This window comes from Xenopus tropicalis, chromosome 6 (assembly GCF_000004195.4).
Source record: "Xenopus tropicalis strain Nigerian chromosome 6, UCB_Xtro_10.0, whole genome shotgun sequence".
Taxonomy (NCBI): domain Eukaryota; kingdom Metazoa; phylum Chordata; class Amphibia; order Anura; family Pipidae; genus Xenopus; species Xenopus tropicalis.
Window position 1 is genome coordinate 140259049 of NC_030682.2, and position 17548 is coordinate 140276596.

General features: G+C 40.8%; 1 protein-coding gene across 4 annotated transcripts in view; it reads left to right on the plus strand.

Annotated features, from left to right (window-relative positions):
• Window positions 1–17548, plus strand: part of mtss1.1 (metastasis suppressor 1, gene 1) — a 94467-nt gene that overhangs the window by 14625 nt on the left and 62294 nt on the right. For all 4 annotated transcript variants that reach the window (XM_031903470.1, XM_031903471.1, XM_031903472.1 and 1 more), the window contains 2 exon segments: window positions 509–570; window positions 9359–9432. In XM_031903470.1, the coding sequence (XP_031759330.1) occupies window positions 509–570; window positions 9359–9432 (136 nt within the window).

The following is a 17548-nucleotide window of genomic DNA, read 5'->3' on the forward strand; positions in this document are numbered from 1 at the left end:
GTACAGTTGGTGTGTGCCAAATATTTCATGTTCAGAACATCCTCCGATTTGTTATTTTTAGTGCTTAATCCTACACTTTCAGTCTAAATGGTAGTTTTAGATTCTTACATTTAAACATACGATCAAAATCCGAAGAAGACTAAAATCTGAACGTGTACGGCCACCTTCATTTTGGTAACTTTGTATTTTCTTGCTTTCTAAAAAGGCATCTAATATAAAACCTTTCTAATATATCTGGCAAAACAACCATTTTCTCTATGAAAGTGTACCCCTTTTTTTGCTGGCCCTTTTCACTGCAGACCCCCATTGCTTGCTATAGCTAAGTTTATTATGCACAAGTACCCCCAGGACCTTCTCTGTCAAGGATTTGCCTAATTTAGTAACTTGGTTAAACTACATTCATATGGTATATTAACCACCAGTACTAAAAAATGTTATTATCACATGTACTGTCCAGTATATGTATATGTGTGTGTGTACCTCAATTTTTTTTATTCCTTTATTACAGGGAAGTTATCCAGTCTGGGAAGACTTTATAAACAAAGCAGGAAAGCTTCAGTCTCAGCTCCGGTGAGTATTTGCTGTTAACATACATTCTTACCTTTGTATACAGCATCTGTCTGTCCCAGACAAGCTTCTTTCAACTGAAATGCTTGAACAAACAGGTTTCACTGTGTCTTAAGGAGCAAAAAGTACATGAATGACAGGTATTATGTATAGATCGCTCCATGGTAAATAAGGGAAATAAATTGCCAGCAGCAAGAATTCCAATTACATGTTGTTTGTGTTTTGCCCACACATCTCTGACTAAAGCCCAAGTGATCTATTAGTAGCAGGCAAAACCAATGTCATCTCCTCTGTGGGGCCTGTTGGCTGGGCTCAACTCACTTTTTAATAACTATCCTTTTTGTACAGTTACATTATTTTTTATTATTTAGTATTCTCTTTAAAAGTTCACGAGTTCCTTTTATCTTTATTCAAAAATGTCTCTAATGGTTTTGGTAAAAAGAACTGGACTCTTTTATGTTAAAAAATAAAACCAACAAGGCTTCTATTTAATGTTAAACTAGTTATGTCAGGTTGGCCTTTGTTTGACAGAAGGGAAATACAAGCACTTTCATTGTGTGGCTGTGCTTCCTAATGCAGCTAACAAGCACATTATCAAAGGACTGGAATGTTTCCAAACTGTAAACACAGTAGCATAAAGGGTGATCAGTAATATACCGGTATGTACAGTATATATAGTGTGAATAAACTGCAAGTTACAATGATTCTGTCTGTAGGATGCAGGCTACTATTGTACTGGGTTTTAACTTTATAACATATTAAATATGCTTTGTTAACTGGTCGTCTCACTGATAGAGAAGTACTTGTAAATAGGTATGAATTACTCTTTGAAGATAAAATAATTTCTTTGCTATCCAGCAATAAAACTCAGATTTGCATGTATATGTGTTTCCCCTAATGTGTTGACCAGAAAATAACATTTGGTTCATCTTAAAGAAGAAGTAAACTCTAAAATACTGTATATTTATGTGTTTGATTAAACATATTCTGTATAAAGGGATGCTATCATCCAAAAATGAAAAAAAAAAAGAAAATGACCCATGAACAGCAGTCCCTATCAGAACCACTAATTAATGCTTTACGATTCTGCAACCTAGGCGAGGGGAAAGCGATAGCTTTATATTATCTTTTACTAAATTCCTCTTAATATTAAATGCCCAAACAGTTATGTATTGATTTCAGTTAGCAGCGTTAGTTGCCTCTTAAGGTGGCAATCGGTGCATGTATAGTGGGAGATGAGACAGCCGATATCGGTAAAAGCCTTGGATATCGGTCGCCTTGTAGATCGGCAGGAATGAACATTTTTATCAGTCTCCTTTGACAATTCAGCTCTTAAAGAGATACTGACACCAAAAATATATAAATATACATATAATTATATAGCTTATTTACATGAGCTTTATAATTTTTCCTTAAATGTATTTACCCAATTTTTTTACATTACCTATCTGATCACCCAAGCTCCTATATGAGGGGGCTGCCATATTTGCACAGCAATAGTCCGTTAGCATTAGAAGCTATAACTGACAGGCTGAGAAGGGACAGTCAGGTTGTCAGAACAGTCAGGTTTAGGAACTTTATGTAAAAATTACTTACAAAAGTAAACTCGTCGGTGAAAAATGATCAACACAACCTATAGGTAACTTTTTATGTACATTAATATTTTGGAAAGTATTTTTTTCATGTTGCATTGCTGGTGGGAAAGCATTTTGGGGAGATTTGTCACCAGCAGTAGATGAGATTTAACCGCGGGCAACAAATCTCCCCTCGGCGATTTGGCGCAAATCGCCGAAAAAGACTCGCGAGTCTTTTTCGGCAATTTTACTGAAATCGCCCCGCCGCATCTGCCATCCCGCCGGCGACTTACATGTTCGCCGGTGGGATGGCAGGGGTAGGCAACTCGGGGAGATTAGTCGCCCGCGAACAGGGAGTTTTGCCGCGGGCGACTAATCTCCCCGTGTGCCAGAGCCCTTAGTCTGCAATTTGATTGGCTCGTTGTGACAGCAGTCAATCACTATGACAGCATCTTCTGTATCTCCTAATTACTGTGCCAGAGACTGAATGCAGTTATACTCCCTATCCACCCCAATATAATAAATAATACTGCTGCTTGAGTGGGGGTTTGCTCCGTCCTGGAATTGCATGGAAACTTTAATGCTGCAAAACAGCTGCTCTTTTGTTTTTTGCCATCACTTGTGTGGAAGGTTACTTTTTCACAAAGCACAAGTGCGGTTAATCAGTAACCATATTATTTGAACTGATCGACTCTCAGCCCCGAGCTGAATTGTGCTTAGGAGCTTGGCGTGTGTACACTGGCGACTGGCGAGCAGTGCCCGAGAGTCTCTTCTCTCTAATGGGCTGCTATTGTTGGCTACTTGCTTATCTGGGAATGCCATTTATTCTGAGAGCACCTGTGTCTGCATGATACCATGGATTTTAAGGGGGTAGTGCACTAAAACAAGCTGTTTTGTTTGAATCAGTCATAAGTGTTTTATTATGTGCCTGTTTGACTTGCTAGTAGTCTGGTACGGAGGAGCAAAACCATTAATTACTGAGAATTAAAAGGAAGAAAATATTAGAGTGGGGGTAGAAAAGACAGACATAAATGGGGAGAAGGTAAAGGGGTAATAATAAAACAGTACCTGTACTTGATCCCAACTAAGATATAATTGCCCCTTATTGGGGCAGAACAGTCCTATTGGGTTTATTTAATGGTTAAATGATTCCCTTTTCTCTGTAATAATAAAACAGTACCTGTACTTGATCCCAACTAAGATATAATTACCCCTTATTGGGGGCAGAACAGCCCTATTGGGTTTATTTCATGGTTAAATGATTCCCTTTTCTCTGTAATAATAAAACAGTACCTGTACTTGATCCCAACTAAGATATAATTACCCCTTATTGGGGCAGAACAGCCCTATTGGGTTTATTTCATGGTTAAATGATTCCCTTTTCTCTGTAATAATAAAATAGTACCTTGTTTTTGATCCCAACTAAGATATAATTACCCCTTATTGGGGGCAGAACAGCCCTATTGGGTTTATTTAATGGTTAAATGATTCCCTTTTCTCTGTAATAATAAAACAGTACCTGTACTTGATCCCAACTAAGATATAATTACCCCTTATTGGGGGCAAAACAGTCCTATTGGGTTTATTTAATGGTTAAATGATTCCCTTTTCTCTGTAATAATAAAACAGTACCTGTACTTGATCCCAACTAAGATATAATTACCCCTTATTGGGGGCAAAACAGTCCTATTGGGTTTATTTAATGGTTAAATGATTCCCTTTTCTCTGTAATAATAAAACAGTACCTGTACTTGATCCCAACTAAGATATAATTACCCCTTATTGGGGGCAGAACAGCCCTATTGGGTTTATTTAATGGTTAAATGATTCCCTTTTCTCTGTAATAATAAAACAGTACCTGTACTTGATCCCAACTAAGATATAATTACCCCTTATTGGAGGCAAAACAATCCTATTGGGTTTAATTAATGTTTTATTGATTTTTTAGTAGACTTAAGGTATGGAGATTATGGAAATACCCCTTATCCGAATACCCTCGGTCCCGAGCATTCTGGATAATGGGTCCTATACCTATACAAGGTTTTATTATAACAGAGAATCTAGGTTGCCAAGCAATACTGGGGGGTTTTGCATGTGCATTGGGCATTGGCTCGAATTTACCCTGCTCCCTTGCCTAAAGGTGGGCAGAGTGTTTGTTTTATGTTCAGCAGTGACTGCATATATATAATTAATGGGGGTCCCACCTTTGTGTACATTAGTATGGCTATGGAGTCATTACCCTGCATACAAAACTATAAAATAAGGGGTACCTGCAATGGCTACCCTAATCCCACTGCAAGGTGGGACACCAACTTGTGATCCCCACAGAACAAAGAAGAACCTGGAAACCTGTAGGTTTAAACTTATTTCCTTATAAACTAGTGGAGTGCTGGTGTGCCTACCTATATTTATGTAGGTCTAGAGTAAATATGGAGGATCCTTGCTTAAAAATATTGACCACCTTCTCTAAAAAGGGGGGCAGCATTGCCTTAGATAAATGCATAAAGTTAAGCAAATTTAGCAATGGTCTTAGAATACTTTTGTTTACTCCCTACAAAAAGTAAAGCAAGGTTAACTTCCCCTTTACCTTACCTTTTATTAAAGGGGAACAAACATTATTTTGTTGTTTATTTTTTTTAGCCTGTCTTTCTTTGTTCAAAATGATTGACTCAAACAATGTCCTTTGAGTATATACCGTAAGCGAAATGTGACCTGTTGGCACTGTCCTTGCTGTTGAGCTTCACAAAGCCCCGGCCTTTGGCAACCTTCTCAGCGTGCCGCCGAAAGTGTTAAAAATATATTGCTTCTTCCCGAATCTGGGACACGGAGGGGGTAGAGCAGAGATGGAGGACTGACGTCTGTGATGCGCAGCCCTCTCTGCACGGCAATTCGTCGGCCCCTCGTTCTACAGCGAAGGAGAGCTCTTCTACAAAAGAGAGGCAAATCTGTTGCCATGGGAACATAAGTGCTGGGTTGCACAAGCCCATTTGGGTTAAGGAAGAGAGCAGATAAAAAAAAAAATTGGCTTAGACATTAACTAGAAATTCCCTCTGCTGCTGAATGCACAATATACTTAAATATCAGGGCAGATATAATAACCAAGCTTTAAACCTGTGCGATTTTTATCAATGAAATCTCAGTGGCTGTGTATTCCATTGAAAACAGTAGAGGGGTTGCTGGGATTTGTAGCCGGACAATTTAGAGAGCTGCATACAAGCCAAGCCTGATCTAGAAGGTCTTGGGAAGCTCTGGAACATTTCATTGATAAATCTGTTAATGCTGTGGGCTCTTGGGAAAAATAATATCCGATACCTCATTTTAGGGTGAAGACACACAGAGCTACTAGTAGCAGCTACTTGTCATGGCTACTAAGGGCTCTGGCACACGGGGAGATTAGTCGCCCGCGAAAAATCTCCTTTGTCACGGGCGACTAATCTCCCCGAACTACCATCCCACCGGCGAAAATGTAAGTCACCGGTGGGATGGCACGTGCTGCGTAGGCGATTTTGGCAAATCGCCGAAGTTGCCTCGTGAGGCATTTTTGCCGAAATCGCCTGCGCAGCATGTGCCATCCCACTGGCGATTTACATTTTCGCCGGTGGGATGGCAATCCGGGGAGATTAGTCGCCCGTGAACAGGGAGATTTGTTGCGGGCGATTAATCTCCCCGTGTGCCAGAGCCATAAAAAATACAATGCTGATTATTTACTGATAATTGTCTCTATGTGTGTTTTAGCAGAGGCTTTTCTCAGTATTGTCTATGGCAGGGGATTTTCTGGAGTTTAGTAGCCTTGAAAAAGTAGCAGCTACTAGTAGCTACGTGTTTTTTCACCCTTAGAAGGCAGTGGGTATAGGGTAGATTATAATGCTCTTGCAATTACATCAGGGGCAATATTACATGAGCCCTCTGATCTTTCATGTAGCCACAATGTTTTTGGACTGTATTTGCCATTTCAATAAACACGTATATGAGAGAGACCCCTTGGAAAACATAAGATGAGACCCCTAGGCTGGGATTCTGCATCGATGTAAAATCAGGAATGATCAAAATGCAACCCTTTAGCTTCAGTTGTTTAACTGCAACACAGATTGAGGATATTTTTTTCCCCTAATCCTGTTGTTGAGACCCTCTGCCATTCATCGGTCGGCCAATCATACCACTGCATGGTTGCTAAGGTAAAGCTAGCAACCATCCATTTGCCATTGCACACCATTTTATATTTAATGCAAATGTTTATTTAAAGGCAAACTGTCCTTTTAAGGGGAAGTCTCCATATAAATTGTGCTCCTAGGGCAAATAGTGCGGTTCCAGACAGTTTGCTTTAATAGCCCATGGATGGGAGACTAATTGCCCGGAAACACTCCCCTGTTGATTTCACTGTCAGTTGTTTGATCCATGGGCGCACTTGCTGGCCAGGCGCACACAAACCCGGACTGTTTTGTTTGCAAGTACAGTTACTGGGACCAGACCCACGGGAATAGGTTGACTCTCTATCTGGCATCTCCCCAGGATTAAAGATGATTGTATGTCCAGTGCTTAAAGTGATACTAAACATAAAAAAAAATGTGAAAATATTAATGTACATTAAACGTTTCCTATGGTCATGTTGAATTTTTTTCTCTAATAGGGCTCCTTTTGTAAGTAATAGTTACTTGGAGTTCTTAAATCTGACTGTTTTGCCAACCTGACTGTCTCTTTTCACCATGTCAGTTATAGGTTTTAATGCTAACGACTACTACTGGGTAAATATGGCTGGCCCCCTCATCAGATAGGAATCAGATCGATAATATTAAAGAATCAGGATTATAAAGATCATTCAAGACCATGTTATGATTTATTTTAAAGACAGTTTTATTTCAGTTGTCAGTATCTCTTTAAGGTAGCTGGTCCCCAGGAAAGTCCAGGGTATGGGTGTATGGGCATTTAGCAGTGCAAATATGATTTCTTTTCACGTAATGATGTTCTGATTGTTTGAGCAGTTAGCCCAAATGTACAGAACTATACAAAGGTGGCCATACATATGACATGTCTTGATCAGTTGGAGTATAATATGGGTTTGAAGCTTGAAAAAAGGCCAGGTCAGGCCTGAAATGTCGCTATATCCAAAACCCATGTGTATCTAATAAACGTTTTTTTTTTAATGGAGATATTAAGGTGCTGTATGCTGTTTCTTCATACTATAATATGGGTTTGTACATATATGGCCACCTTAGGAGTAAACATGTTTTTCCTTCAGGATTTCCTCAAAGACTAAAGGTGCCCATACACCTTCAGATGCGCTCGCTTGGCAATGTCAACAAGCGAGCGGACCTATGGGTGGGCGATATCGGGAGAATCCAGGCTAATTCGATTGTTTGGCCCTGGGTATAGGGAATAGGCAAAGTCCGTCCAGGGACTGCATCTACGAGCCAATGTGGTCCCCGATCCGACTAGATTTCTTAACCTGCCCGATAGATATCTGGCCGATTTCAGGCCAGATATCGGCCGGGCAGGCCTGTCGGTAGTGCCCATACACGGGCCGAGTAGCTGACGAATCGGTCTAATGGGCCGATATCGGCAGCTAGAATCGGCACGTGTATGGGGACCTTAAGGCACTGGCATTGCTTGTGAGTAATATAGATCTGAGTGTTTTGTTAAACTGCTTTTTTGTTATAATAAAGAACTTATGGCCCTTGTACTCTAAAAGTGAAGTGAAGTATAACATAGTCTATTATACTATACTTCAGTGGAGCCTGACATGTTCTGCTCCTAGGCAGTCACTGGAGAAATCACAAGCCCCGTTAGCAATAGCGTGATGTTCTTTTACAAGAGACGACCTGTGCTTTTTTTTCATTGGCACAATCAATTTCCATTAGATGCTATTTGAGTTCAGGCTTAGCAAAGTAAGGCAGCTGGGCTTTGGGCAGGCTTGTCCCTTTTTTATATAACTGCTTAAGATGCAGTGTCAGGCCTCATTTTGCTATTGCACCTTGCACCCACCTTAATGGATTGGAGCTGATTCCTGTCCCGTCTATTAGAGGTAGTTCGGATGTGCAGCTCCAACACTGAATTGCTTGGTTATTTGGCTAACTGGCTCATAGAAATGATACTTCTGACGTTAGTTATGATTCACCTTACCTGCGCTAACACCATCTCTGCTGAACTACTTGTGCACCGAGCTGTAATATTAATAATTGCTTGCTGCTGGGGAAACCAATAATATAACAGGAGAACTGGGCTTTTGGCTTTGCGCTATAATATGCTGCATCAAAGTTCTGTATCTAGGACATACAGCATGGGAATTGTCTATTTAGGATGTGATGCATTTTAGTTCTGCTGCATTTAGTTTCTCGCTAGGTTATCGCTATACAAACGGAGTTCTGGGTATTATAATTGATTTCTTGGGATATGCCCAATTACCTTTTAGAAGCAGGATGCAGATGATTCAGATTTCTAAAGACACAGTGAGCTTTTTTGAGATACTTGTTGCAAAAGGGTTCAACATTTTTTAAGACATTTAATGAAACTGAATAATTTCTCCTTAGGAAATGGAGCTTTCTGGGATATGCCGAGAAATCATTTGGGATAGCCAGCACTCCTTCTGTAGGATTTAATATTTATACCTATACAGGTATGGGATCCCTTATCCGGAAACCCGTTATCCAGAAAGCTCCGAATTACGGAATGCCTGTCTCCCATAGACTCCATTTTAATCAAATAATTTAGAATTTTAAAACTGATTTCCTTTTTATCTGTAGTAGTAAGTAAAACAGTACCTTGTAATTGATCCCAACTAAGATATAAATAGTCCTTATTGAATAAAAAACAATCCTATTGGGTTTAATTAATGTTTTATTGATTTTTTAGTAGACTTAAGGTATGGAGATCCAAATTACGGAAAGACCTCTTATCCGGAATACCTTTGGTCTTGAGCATTCTGGATAACGTGTCCTGTACCTGTATTGTGGTGCATCTTGGTTCTCTGTCTAGTTAACATTCTACTGTATGTTCCTTGCAGAGAATGTGTTGCAACAAGCTGGAATCTAAGTTGCATCTTGGTTCAGAATATGTTATTTATCTTGAATCTGCTGCACCTAGGATGATGATGATGATGATGATGATGAATGTTACTTTAGATTACACATATAGGCCCTGTGTTAAGGATGTGCTGCTACAAGGTTCTCCATCTTAAAACTCTAGGATAAGGGGGATCTAACATATTTGCTGTTCTCTTACAGGACCACAGTGGTTGCGGCTGCAGCATTTTTGGATGCATTTCAGAAGGTAGCCGACATGGCCACCAACACTCGTGGTAAGCCAATGAAGCCTTTTTGCAGTCTTAATTTACAGTATGTCCTCTGATGATTTCATGCATTCTGTTAGAAGTGACGAGCTACATAGATGCTATTTATTGATCTCCATGTATCCAAGTAATGTTTAATAAATGCCTATTTTATGGGGATAAATTGTTTATAGCTCATCCTGAGATTTTTAATTTGTGACTCTTCAGCTCTTGCTGGGCAACTATCTGTTGTGATTGAGGGAATTTTAGTTTAGCAGCAGTTGAGGGAACCACAAGTCATAGTGTGTACCTTTTTGCATCCATTTCTGTAGGCTAGTCTGAAAGCAGCCGTACATAGACAGACATTGGTCGCAGATTCTTCTGCTAGTCAGAATGTGGGCAGTATGTTGCCCTAGGCATGGCCAAAAATGAATTGGAAAGCCAGTACCTACGTATGGCTCCAAAGCAATTGCCTCCCCTGCTGAGTTCATTCAGATATTGAGTGGATCAACCGAAAAATCTCTTGAAAACTCTCCAGCCAATATACTCTTTCTATTTATTAATTGATTAATGCTTTCTAATACAGTTTTACTAACTGTGGCTGAGAGAATATAATAGAGCAGGAGGATAGCAATAGCAAATGAGAGAGAGAGATTTGATGAAATATGACCAAGGTTTAAGTAAAACAAATTATATTCCCTTTATTCATTGAATGTGCAATAAAACAATCAGATTGGGGTCAGCCAGGCTTGTAGAGTAAGAAAAGCCCTCTGTGGCCTTTCTATTAATTTACATTTATACATCACTGTATATTACCACTTTCTAGAGTGCTATAAATTAATGAATGTTCTGTGCTCTGTAATTATATTTAAATGAAAATATACATTTAGACTGAATATGACAAAAGGCTGGCAGAAATATGCCTGAACACCCCCCCCCCCCACCCTCTGCCAACTCCCATAGACTATATTGAAACCTCAGTGTAGGCACAGGTCATTTTTTGACCTTAAATGCTTTCTTGGGTTGAAATCAACCATCACCAGCAGTCCAATAGTACCTCACAGGGTGATTCACAGTTATAGCAAAATTGTATAATCTTACTCTTGGTAAAAGGGGGTCCAGGTGCTCATGCCTCAGACCTTCCGCTTAGGGAGCCACACATGGAAAGAAAAAACGGTTGGCACTCTGGTGATCCACAAAAAGTCAAAAAGCAGCTTGTAGTAGGTAAAAAGCTTTAGAGTTTATTTAACCTATACATAAAACAAAAAAGCCTTACATGTTTCGTACCTTAGGGGTACTTAATCATAGGCCTATGATTAAGTAGCCCTAAGGTACGAAACCCCTAAGGTACAAAACTATGACTTGTATAACTATAAAGCTTTTTACCTACTACGTGTGTCCTCCATCACCAGCAGTGATAAGTCTTTTGAAAGTTGCATGGGCAGCTTCAGGCATTTCTTCTCCAGTGAAGCCTGGTGTGACATTGACCTTATGCCCAAGGAAGGTTATTATAGAAGGTTGTTCAATTATAACAAGTATTTAAGAGTAAGCCACCTGATGCACATGTGAAAACTGCCCTAGAGCCCAAATAAACAATATGATAGGCGTGCATAAAACAATCATCAAAAATAAACCATATAAACCAATAAACCAAAAGGACAGAGGTACATCAATACTCCATGGTTGCTTAGCTTCTCCCTCCATGAAGGTACCTGTGTCTTTTTGGTATGGTTGGGTTTTTTTGTATAAATCTGTGATTGTTTTGTGCACCAAAAAAACATTTCATGTGGGATAGTGCTTACAATTTGTATTATTATGTGCAAGATTGTTACCTACTGCTCTTGTACATGAATAGGGCCCTTTCCCTTGTAATAAGAAAAATACCTGTAATAACTAAATGAGCTGATTGCAGGGAATGGAAAGTTGCAGTAAAGGGCATCAGGTTGAAATAACACAGTCTGTGTCTGTTTCAGGATGGTAAACTATTTACAAGACAGATTAGATTGTTACATAATGTAACCCTTTCAGTGGCTGTGGTTAACAACCTAAGGTTCTCCAAATGTGGTTTTACTGAAGCTCCCAGCAAGCCCTGATGGAAGCTACTTTAAAGTGTGGACAGCTGAGATCTTGGTTTTTCTTCTCCTCCTTTATGTGTGCAATACATTGGCAGCTCCAGTGTCCATCCTCTGTTGCAGTGCCATCTCTCGTTAGGTTGTTTAATCCTTCTTGTCTTATCCGTTCGTCATCTCCTCTCTCCATGGCCTAATTTAACATGAAGCTACTAAGCAAAGTCTGACCAAGGCATTGCTCTTTGTGCTTTATATTTCCTGGCTCAATGAATGAGTAAATGCTGTAGACTTTCATAATACTTACCGAACAATTTGACACAGTTGCTGCTGCACTTTTAATGCAGAGTACCCTAGGAGAAGAAGAAGAGGAGGTTGGTTATATCAGTGGAACCCAAAATTAAGTGTCAAGGCACAAGGGGTTTTCAAATTTTAATTCTAGGGTTTCTGTGACTCCCCATAGCATGTAGATGCAGGCCTTGGGTCTAGTTGTTTGCTGAATTACATTAAACACAAAGTAAAATTCCCCCATGGTTGTGCAATTCAACTGGATCAGGTTTCCATGTTGCATAGTCGTTGCTGTAGGTGCATTTTAGTGGTATCCTTCACCAGTTCCATTTGCCGCCTCCTGTAACGTTATACTGTAAGGGAAGCGAAACCATGCTAGGTTTTCATTCCAGCCATGCCTTCCAACATGCACATCCAGGAAACCAATATTTTCCTTACACAGGAATAGCAAGTCTTCTAAGATTAATAGCAGGGTGTGCCACATCGTGCTGGGCTTCAGCAGTTACCCAGAGGCAGCCGGCTGTTTTCAGGGCCTACAATCTGGTTACTTTAGAGATGGAATGGAGAATATGCTTAAGCCAACAAAGCAAGTAGGGCATCCCAAACAGGCCCGGACTGGCAATCTGTGGATTCTGGCAAATGCCAGAGGGGCTGCTGTAAGATGCCATAGACACTTACTATTTATTGGGCTGGTGGGGGCCCATTTGGACCCCTGTGTACTTGAAATGCCAGAGCCTATTTTTATTACCAACCCAGGCCTAATCCAGTGGTAATGATTCAGTATGGGCACATTTCTGCTCTTACATATACATCAAGGGCAGAGATCCCCATACCTGTGAGCCACATTAAAATGGAAAAAGTGTTGGGGAGCAACACAAGCATGGAAAAAGTTCCTGGGGTGCAAATAAGAGCTATAATTGGCAGCCAATTTGTGGACTGGTAGCCTATAGAAGGCTCTGCTTGGCTTTACACTGGCTTTTTATGCAATCAAAACTTGCCTGCAAGCCAGAAATTCAAAAATGAGCACCTATTTTGGGTCACTGGGAGCAACATCCAAAGGGTTGGTGAGCAACATGATCAACCCATGATCACTGATCTAGGGTAATCTTGGGCTTACAGTGAGATTGTACTCTGTGTTTAAATCCAATGCTTGTAATAGACACCATATGTATCACGGTCCCCACCCCAGGCGTCATTATTCATACATTTTATTGTCTCCACCTATATGTACGTTTCAGTCTGTCTCACTGTTCCCACCTTCGATTGTGATTCTCTCCCAGTGTATCAAGGTCTCACGTTATCTGTAATGCCTTTGTTGACCCTAGACTGGTTGAATGGAAAGGGTAAACTGTTCCACGTTATTTAACAACCAGAACAAGACAGAAAAGATAGATATCTGTTCACAATCATAAATCAATCTAACATGACATTAAAACACTTTCTGTTTGCAAGGGTCAATGTCCCTCACAGCCAGATAGAGGTATAAATGGTCTGCCAGAGGTGCATATAGAAAGGTAAATAATGAAAACACACAAAAGAATATAAGGGCGGCTATTTAGATTGCTGCTTTCTTTAACATTCTGGCCCTTATTTACCACATTGGTCAAGACTCAAAGTTCAAAAAGCAGGTGTGAAACACCATAATGTTTTGCACCTTGCCCCATTTGATGTGAGCTAACGTGCAACTCTTTGCACTAGTGGAATGAAGCACAAATACTAGCAGTGTTAGACATGGGCATCCCTTAGCTTGTCCCCCATTCAGAATATAATTCAGGACTTGGGTGCCCTGTACTTACTGCATGTACATGGCATGCTTGAAATACAGGGTCCCTTTGCTCTGTATCGTTAATTTGAAGACGTGTGGATATCTAGGATTATCTGAATTCTAAAATGTTTAACATATCAAACTACAGTTTCAGACCTCGTTGGCAATTAGGCAGGCTTATTCCGCAAGCGAGGGAGTAGTGGGCTGTTGTTACTGATTGAATTCCTTGTGTATATGAACTTAGTGTAATTTAGGGAATAATGAGTGGGATGGACAGCTGGAATTCCTTCAGTGTGTGTGTAAGAATGCAGTGCCAAATGGCGAGCAGTGGGCAAGTGAAGGCTTTAGAATTCTTGAGGTCTGTATATACTTACTGCAGTTTAGGGGCTGATGGGCAGCTGGGAACCCTTGATAGCCGAGAACATAGTGCAGTTAAGTGATAATGCAGTTAAGGGACTGACGGACAGCTCGAATGTGTTGTAGCTAAGGGACCGATGACTGATATAAACCAAAAACTATTTTTATGTGAGCTTACAAATGTATTATTATTGTTACTTTTTATTACTTATCTGCCGAACAAAGAGCTAACGTTGCAGCAGGGGCAGCCCCTGTGGGCCCTTTACACCCCAGTCCGACCCTGATTACTGCCCAAAGCACACTTAGCATGTGCAGAGCCATTGACCCTCAAAAATGGTTTAACAAAGTCCAAGATGGGATGCTTCTGTGCAAACCTTTGAAAGCCTGGATCAATGCTGTTATAAAGATACTGAGCCTCTAGACTGGTGGCTTCTCTCAGCATCAGACTGGGGTGTCATGGCCCCCTTTCCAAAGTCCAACTAAAACCCCCCGCTGTTCCCCGCCGAGGTTGCATTTCATACCTCCTTCCTCTACTTTTGGCTGTGGTCGGACGAGAGGGGGTTGTGGGACAGTGTCTGCAGTGTCATAAGGGGGGAGCCTGTGTTAGTGGGGCTCTATAAGCCCACCATTTTTTTCCCTGTGTCCCGCTGGCCCAGTCTGACCCTGGTTTGCCTTAAATATCACCAAAAAATATACATGTCGTATATATGTCCGATACATAGCACCAAGTTGTTGCTGGTAAGAGTTCTTTTCTCTTCAGGTTCATGATTGTACCTGTGCTACAGTAATTAACACTGCCATTTAGGAACTTTTTCTAAGGTTTGTTCTGCCCTTGTTAATGACTCTAATTGGCTTGTTCTATTTTCAGCTGCTCATTTGACGCCACGGACATTTAAATTAAAAGCCATTAGATGTGCTTCAGGAGTGTATGCACGCCCTGCATTTCCTGCATTCTGAAGGTCATTTTGGAGTTGGTGTCAAACCTAAATTAGTGCCGCTTTGTTGCAACTCGCCAGGGGTAGTTTTCCAGTGAGCAGGATAAAGTAATTACTATGGCAACCCCCAAAAAAGGTTGCAATCCATAGAAATGGCTGCAAGGCAATAGCATGCGAGGGAGCCAGCTCCGGCTTCCCCATGATGGTAAGGTTTTATGACAGGCCTGACGTTTAGTTGTACGGAGCCATCGGTGGGATTAGTAAAGCAAAAGGGAGCACAGTTGCGTGTGTATCTAGGGAGGGAATATAGGTCAGCGTGACTGTGACCTGAAATTGCTGAGTGCAAGTCCAGCCGGCGGGCAGTTAAACAGATTAGGTTGCATTCAGGTCCACAAAGCAATGGCGAGCTAATTCATTATTAGGATCATTATTATGATCCCTGATGCACTGATAAACCCTGTTTTCTGTCATCCTGGGAACCTGTTTTCATGTCAAAGTACCCCTTGTGCTTTGCACGTTGTGTTCCAGTTGGTCTCTAACAAATGTGGGTAATGTAATAAAAGGTGCAACCTTTGTCTTGGAACCTATAGCAACCAATCAGATAATTACTTTCAAACAGGTGACCATTAAATTATTCTGTTGCTATAGTTGACTTGACCATAGGAATGGTTGCCACCTGGCTGCTTTTTCACTGGCCTAGATAATAAAAAAAACTCATCAAACAGCCCTCCCTGCCCACAGCATTAGCGTGCTACTATTTCTCTACCTGCTGTCTCTAATGTATATACAGAAGGGCCGGTGGGGCACAAGTATTAAAGTAATTAAGGCGCATCAGTAGAGGGTTGGATATATACATTATAATCTTTCTAGTGTCTGCAGTCAGATGCCAGAAAATTCCACGTGGCAGGATGCTCAGTCAAGTAAATTGCATAGAAAATGTATTTTCAGACCGGCACACCCTAATTAAAATTACAGTGTCTTTATTGTGAGCACATTGCACAAAAATCTGACGTTTCGGTCCTCATTAGGACCTTTCTCAAGGATATATATATATATATATATATATATATATATATAGGGGTCAGGCTTTGCTATCAGTAGGACATGGAGCAAAACAGACCGTTTGGGTTGACATTATTTATATAAAGTTAGAGACATTAATTTATAAACACTGGGCATATTTGCACCTGGGCAGAAACCAATGGCAGCCAATGAAATGTTTGCTTCCATTGTTTCACCTGCAGCTGACTGAAAAAATCTGATCACTGATTGGCTGCTCTGGGTTATGGGCCAGGTGCAGATTTGCCCACTGTATAGAAATGAGCCCCACTCTCTCTTCTGATCCTTCAGCTACTGATCTTTTGGCTGCAGGATCGGACTGGGGTATGTGAGGCCCATCAGGGCTGCTACCCCAAGGGCCTCCACACCCCCTCAGGGGCCCCCAACCACCCGATCTCCTTTAGCTTCTGCTCTTTGGCGCCATTGGTCACCTTTATTTAGGTTTCTTAAAAACAAATCCACAGGCCCTGTTATTACCCTAGTTCCTGCTGTTTACCTATACCATACGTAGTCCTTGAAAGAGAACCGTGAAAGTTGTGTGAAGTCTGCAGTGGTTTTGGGTCTGCTTTGCAAATGTATTTATGAAACGGGGGGGAAACAGCATATCTTTTCACTGAATACCCTCTGCAAAGCTGTATGATGGATGCCGCTCTGATAAGCTCATCAGGCACTTTCACTGATGGAGAGGCCACAGCTGTCGCATTGTACTGGGAGATAACTTGTCTCTATGCTAAATGGGTTGGAGTTGACTTCGCTGAAAGCTTCAATCAAATGTGTCCACTTCAGCAGTCTGCAATCTTATTGTTGCGCTGTATGACAATAGGTGCCATACCGGCCCCTGAGGAGTCATCTGTTTTTCCGCATCCTCCATGCAGTCCCTCAAAATATTAGCAACACCCTGTCATCCTAAATCTCTTTACCAGACTGGCGTATGAGTCTGTGGTGCTGTACTGATCCAGGGATGTCAAATTCATATACCACAGCTGCTGGAGGGCTTATACCCCTAACTTGTAGCTCTTTTTTTTATAACAACATTGTATTATTTAGTACATTCAATGGGCAAGTCAAGCTGCAGGTGAATTCTGAAGCTCCAGGCCTAGGGTTCACACGTTAGCGTAATATGGGAAACCTAGTCTGCAAACACAGCTGCATCGATCCCTTTCTACCCCCCGTCAGATGTTTGGGTTATCCACAAGGCTGTGCTAATTGCTTGTCCTGCCTTTACAAACATACCTGCTTTTTTTGGCTATATAGATATATATTATAAAGCCACAGTAGTAATAATGTTAAGGTTACCACATTTTACACCACATTTTACTCCATAATTTGTTCCATTTACTTTAGTGGGTCCCTTTAGGGCTAGAATGGTGCAAAATAAAGACAAATGTTTTGGCATTAGTTTGGTACAGAAAATAATTACTATTTTTAGAATTTCTAAATAAGGCAGTTAGCAGTTCATAAACAACTATTGCCATAGATTATATCACAGGTAAAGGACAACAAATAAACACACCATTTATCATAGCTGTTATTTTTTGGGTATTAAATATATTAAAAAAAAACCCTAAATATAAGTGTTTGGTAGTGGTGATCAGAATATTGTGGGCACACAGGCCCCTTCCAATTGACAGGTTGCCCTGAATTCCTGTTTTGGGGGTAATAATCATGAGATGGGT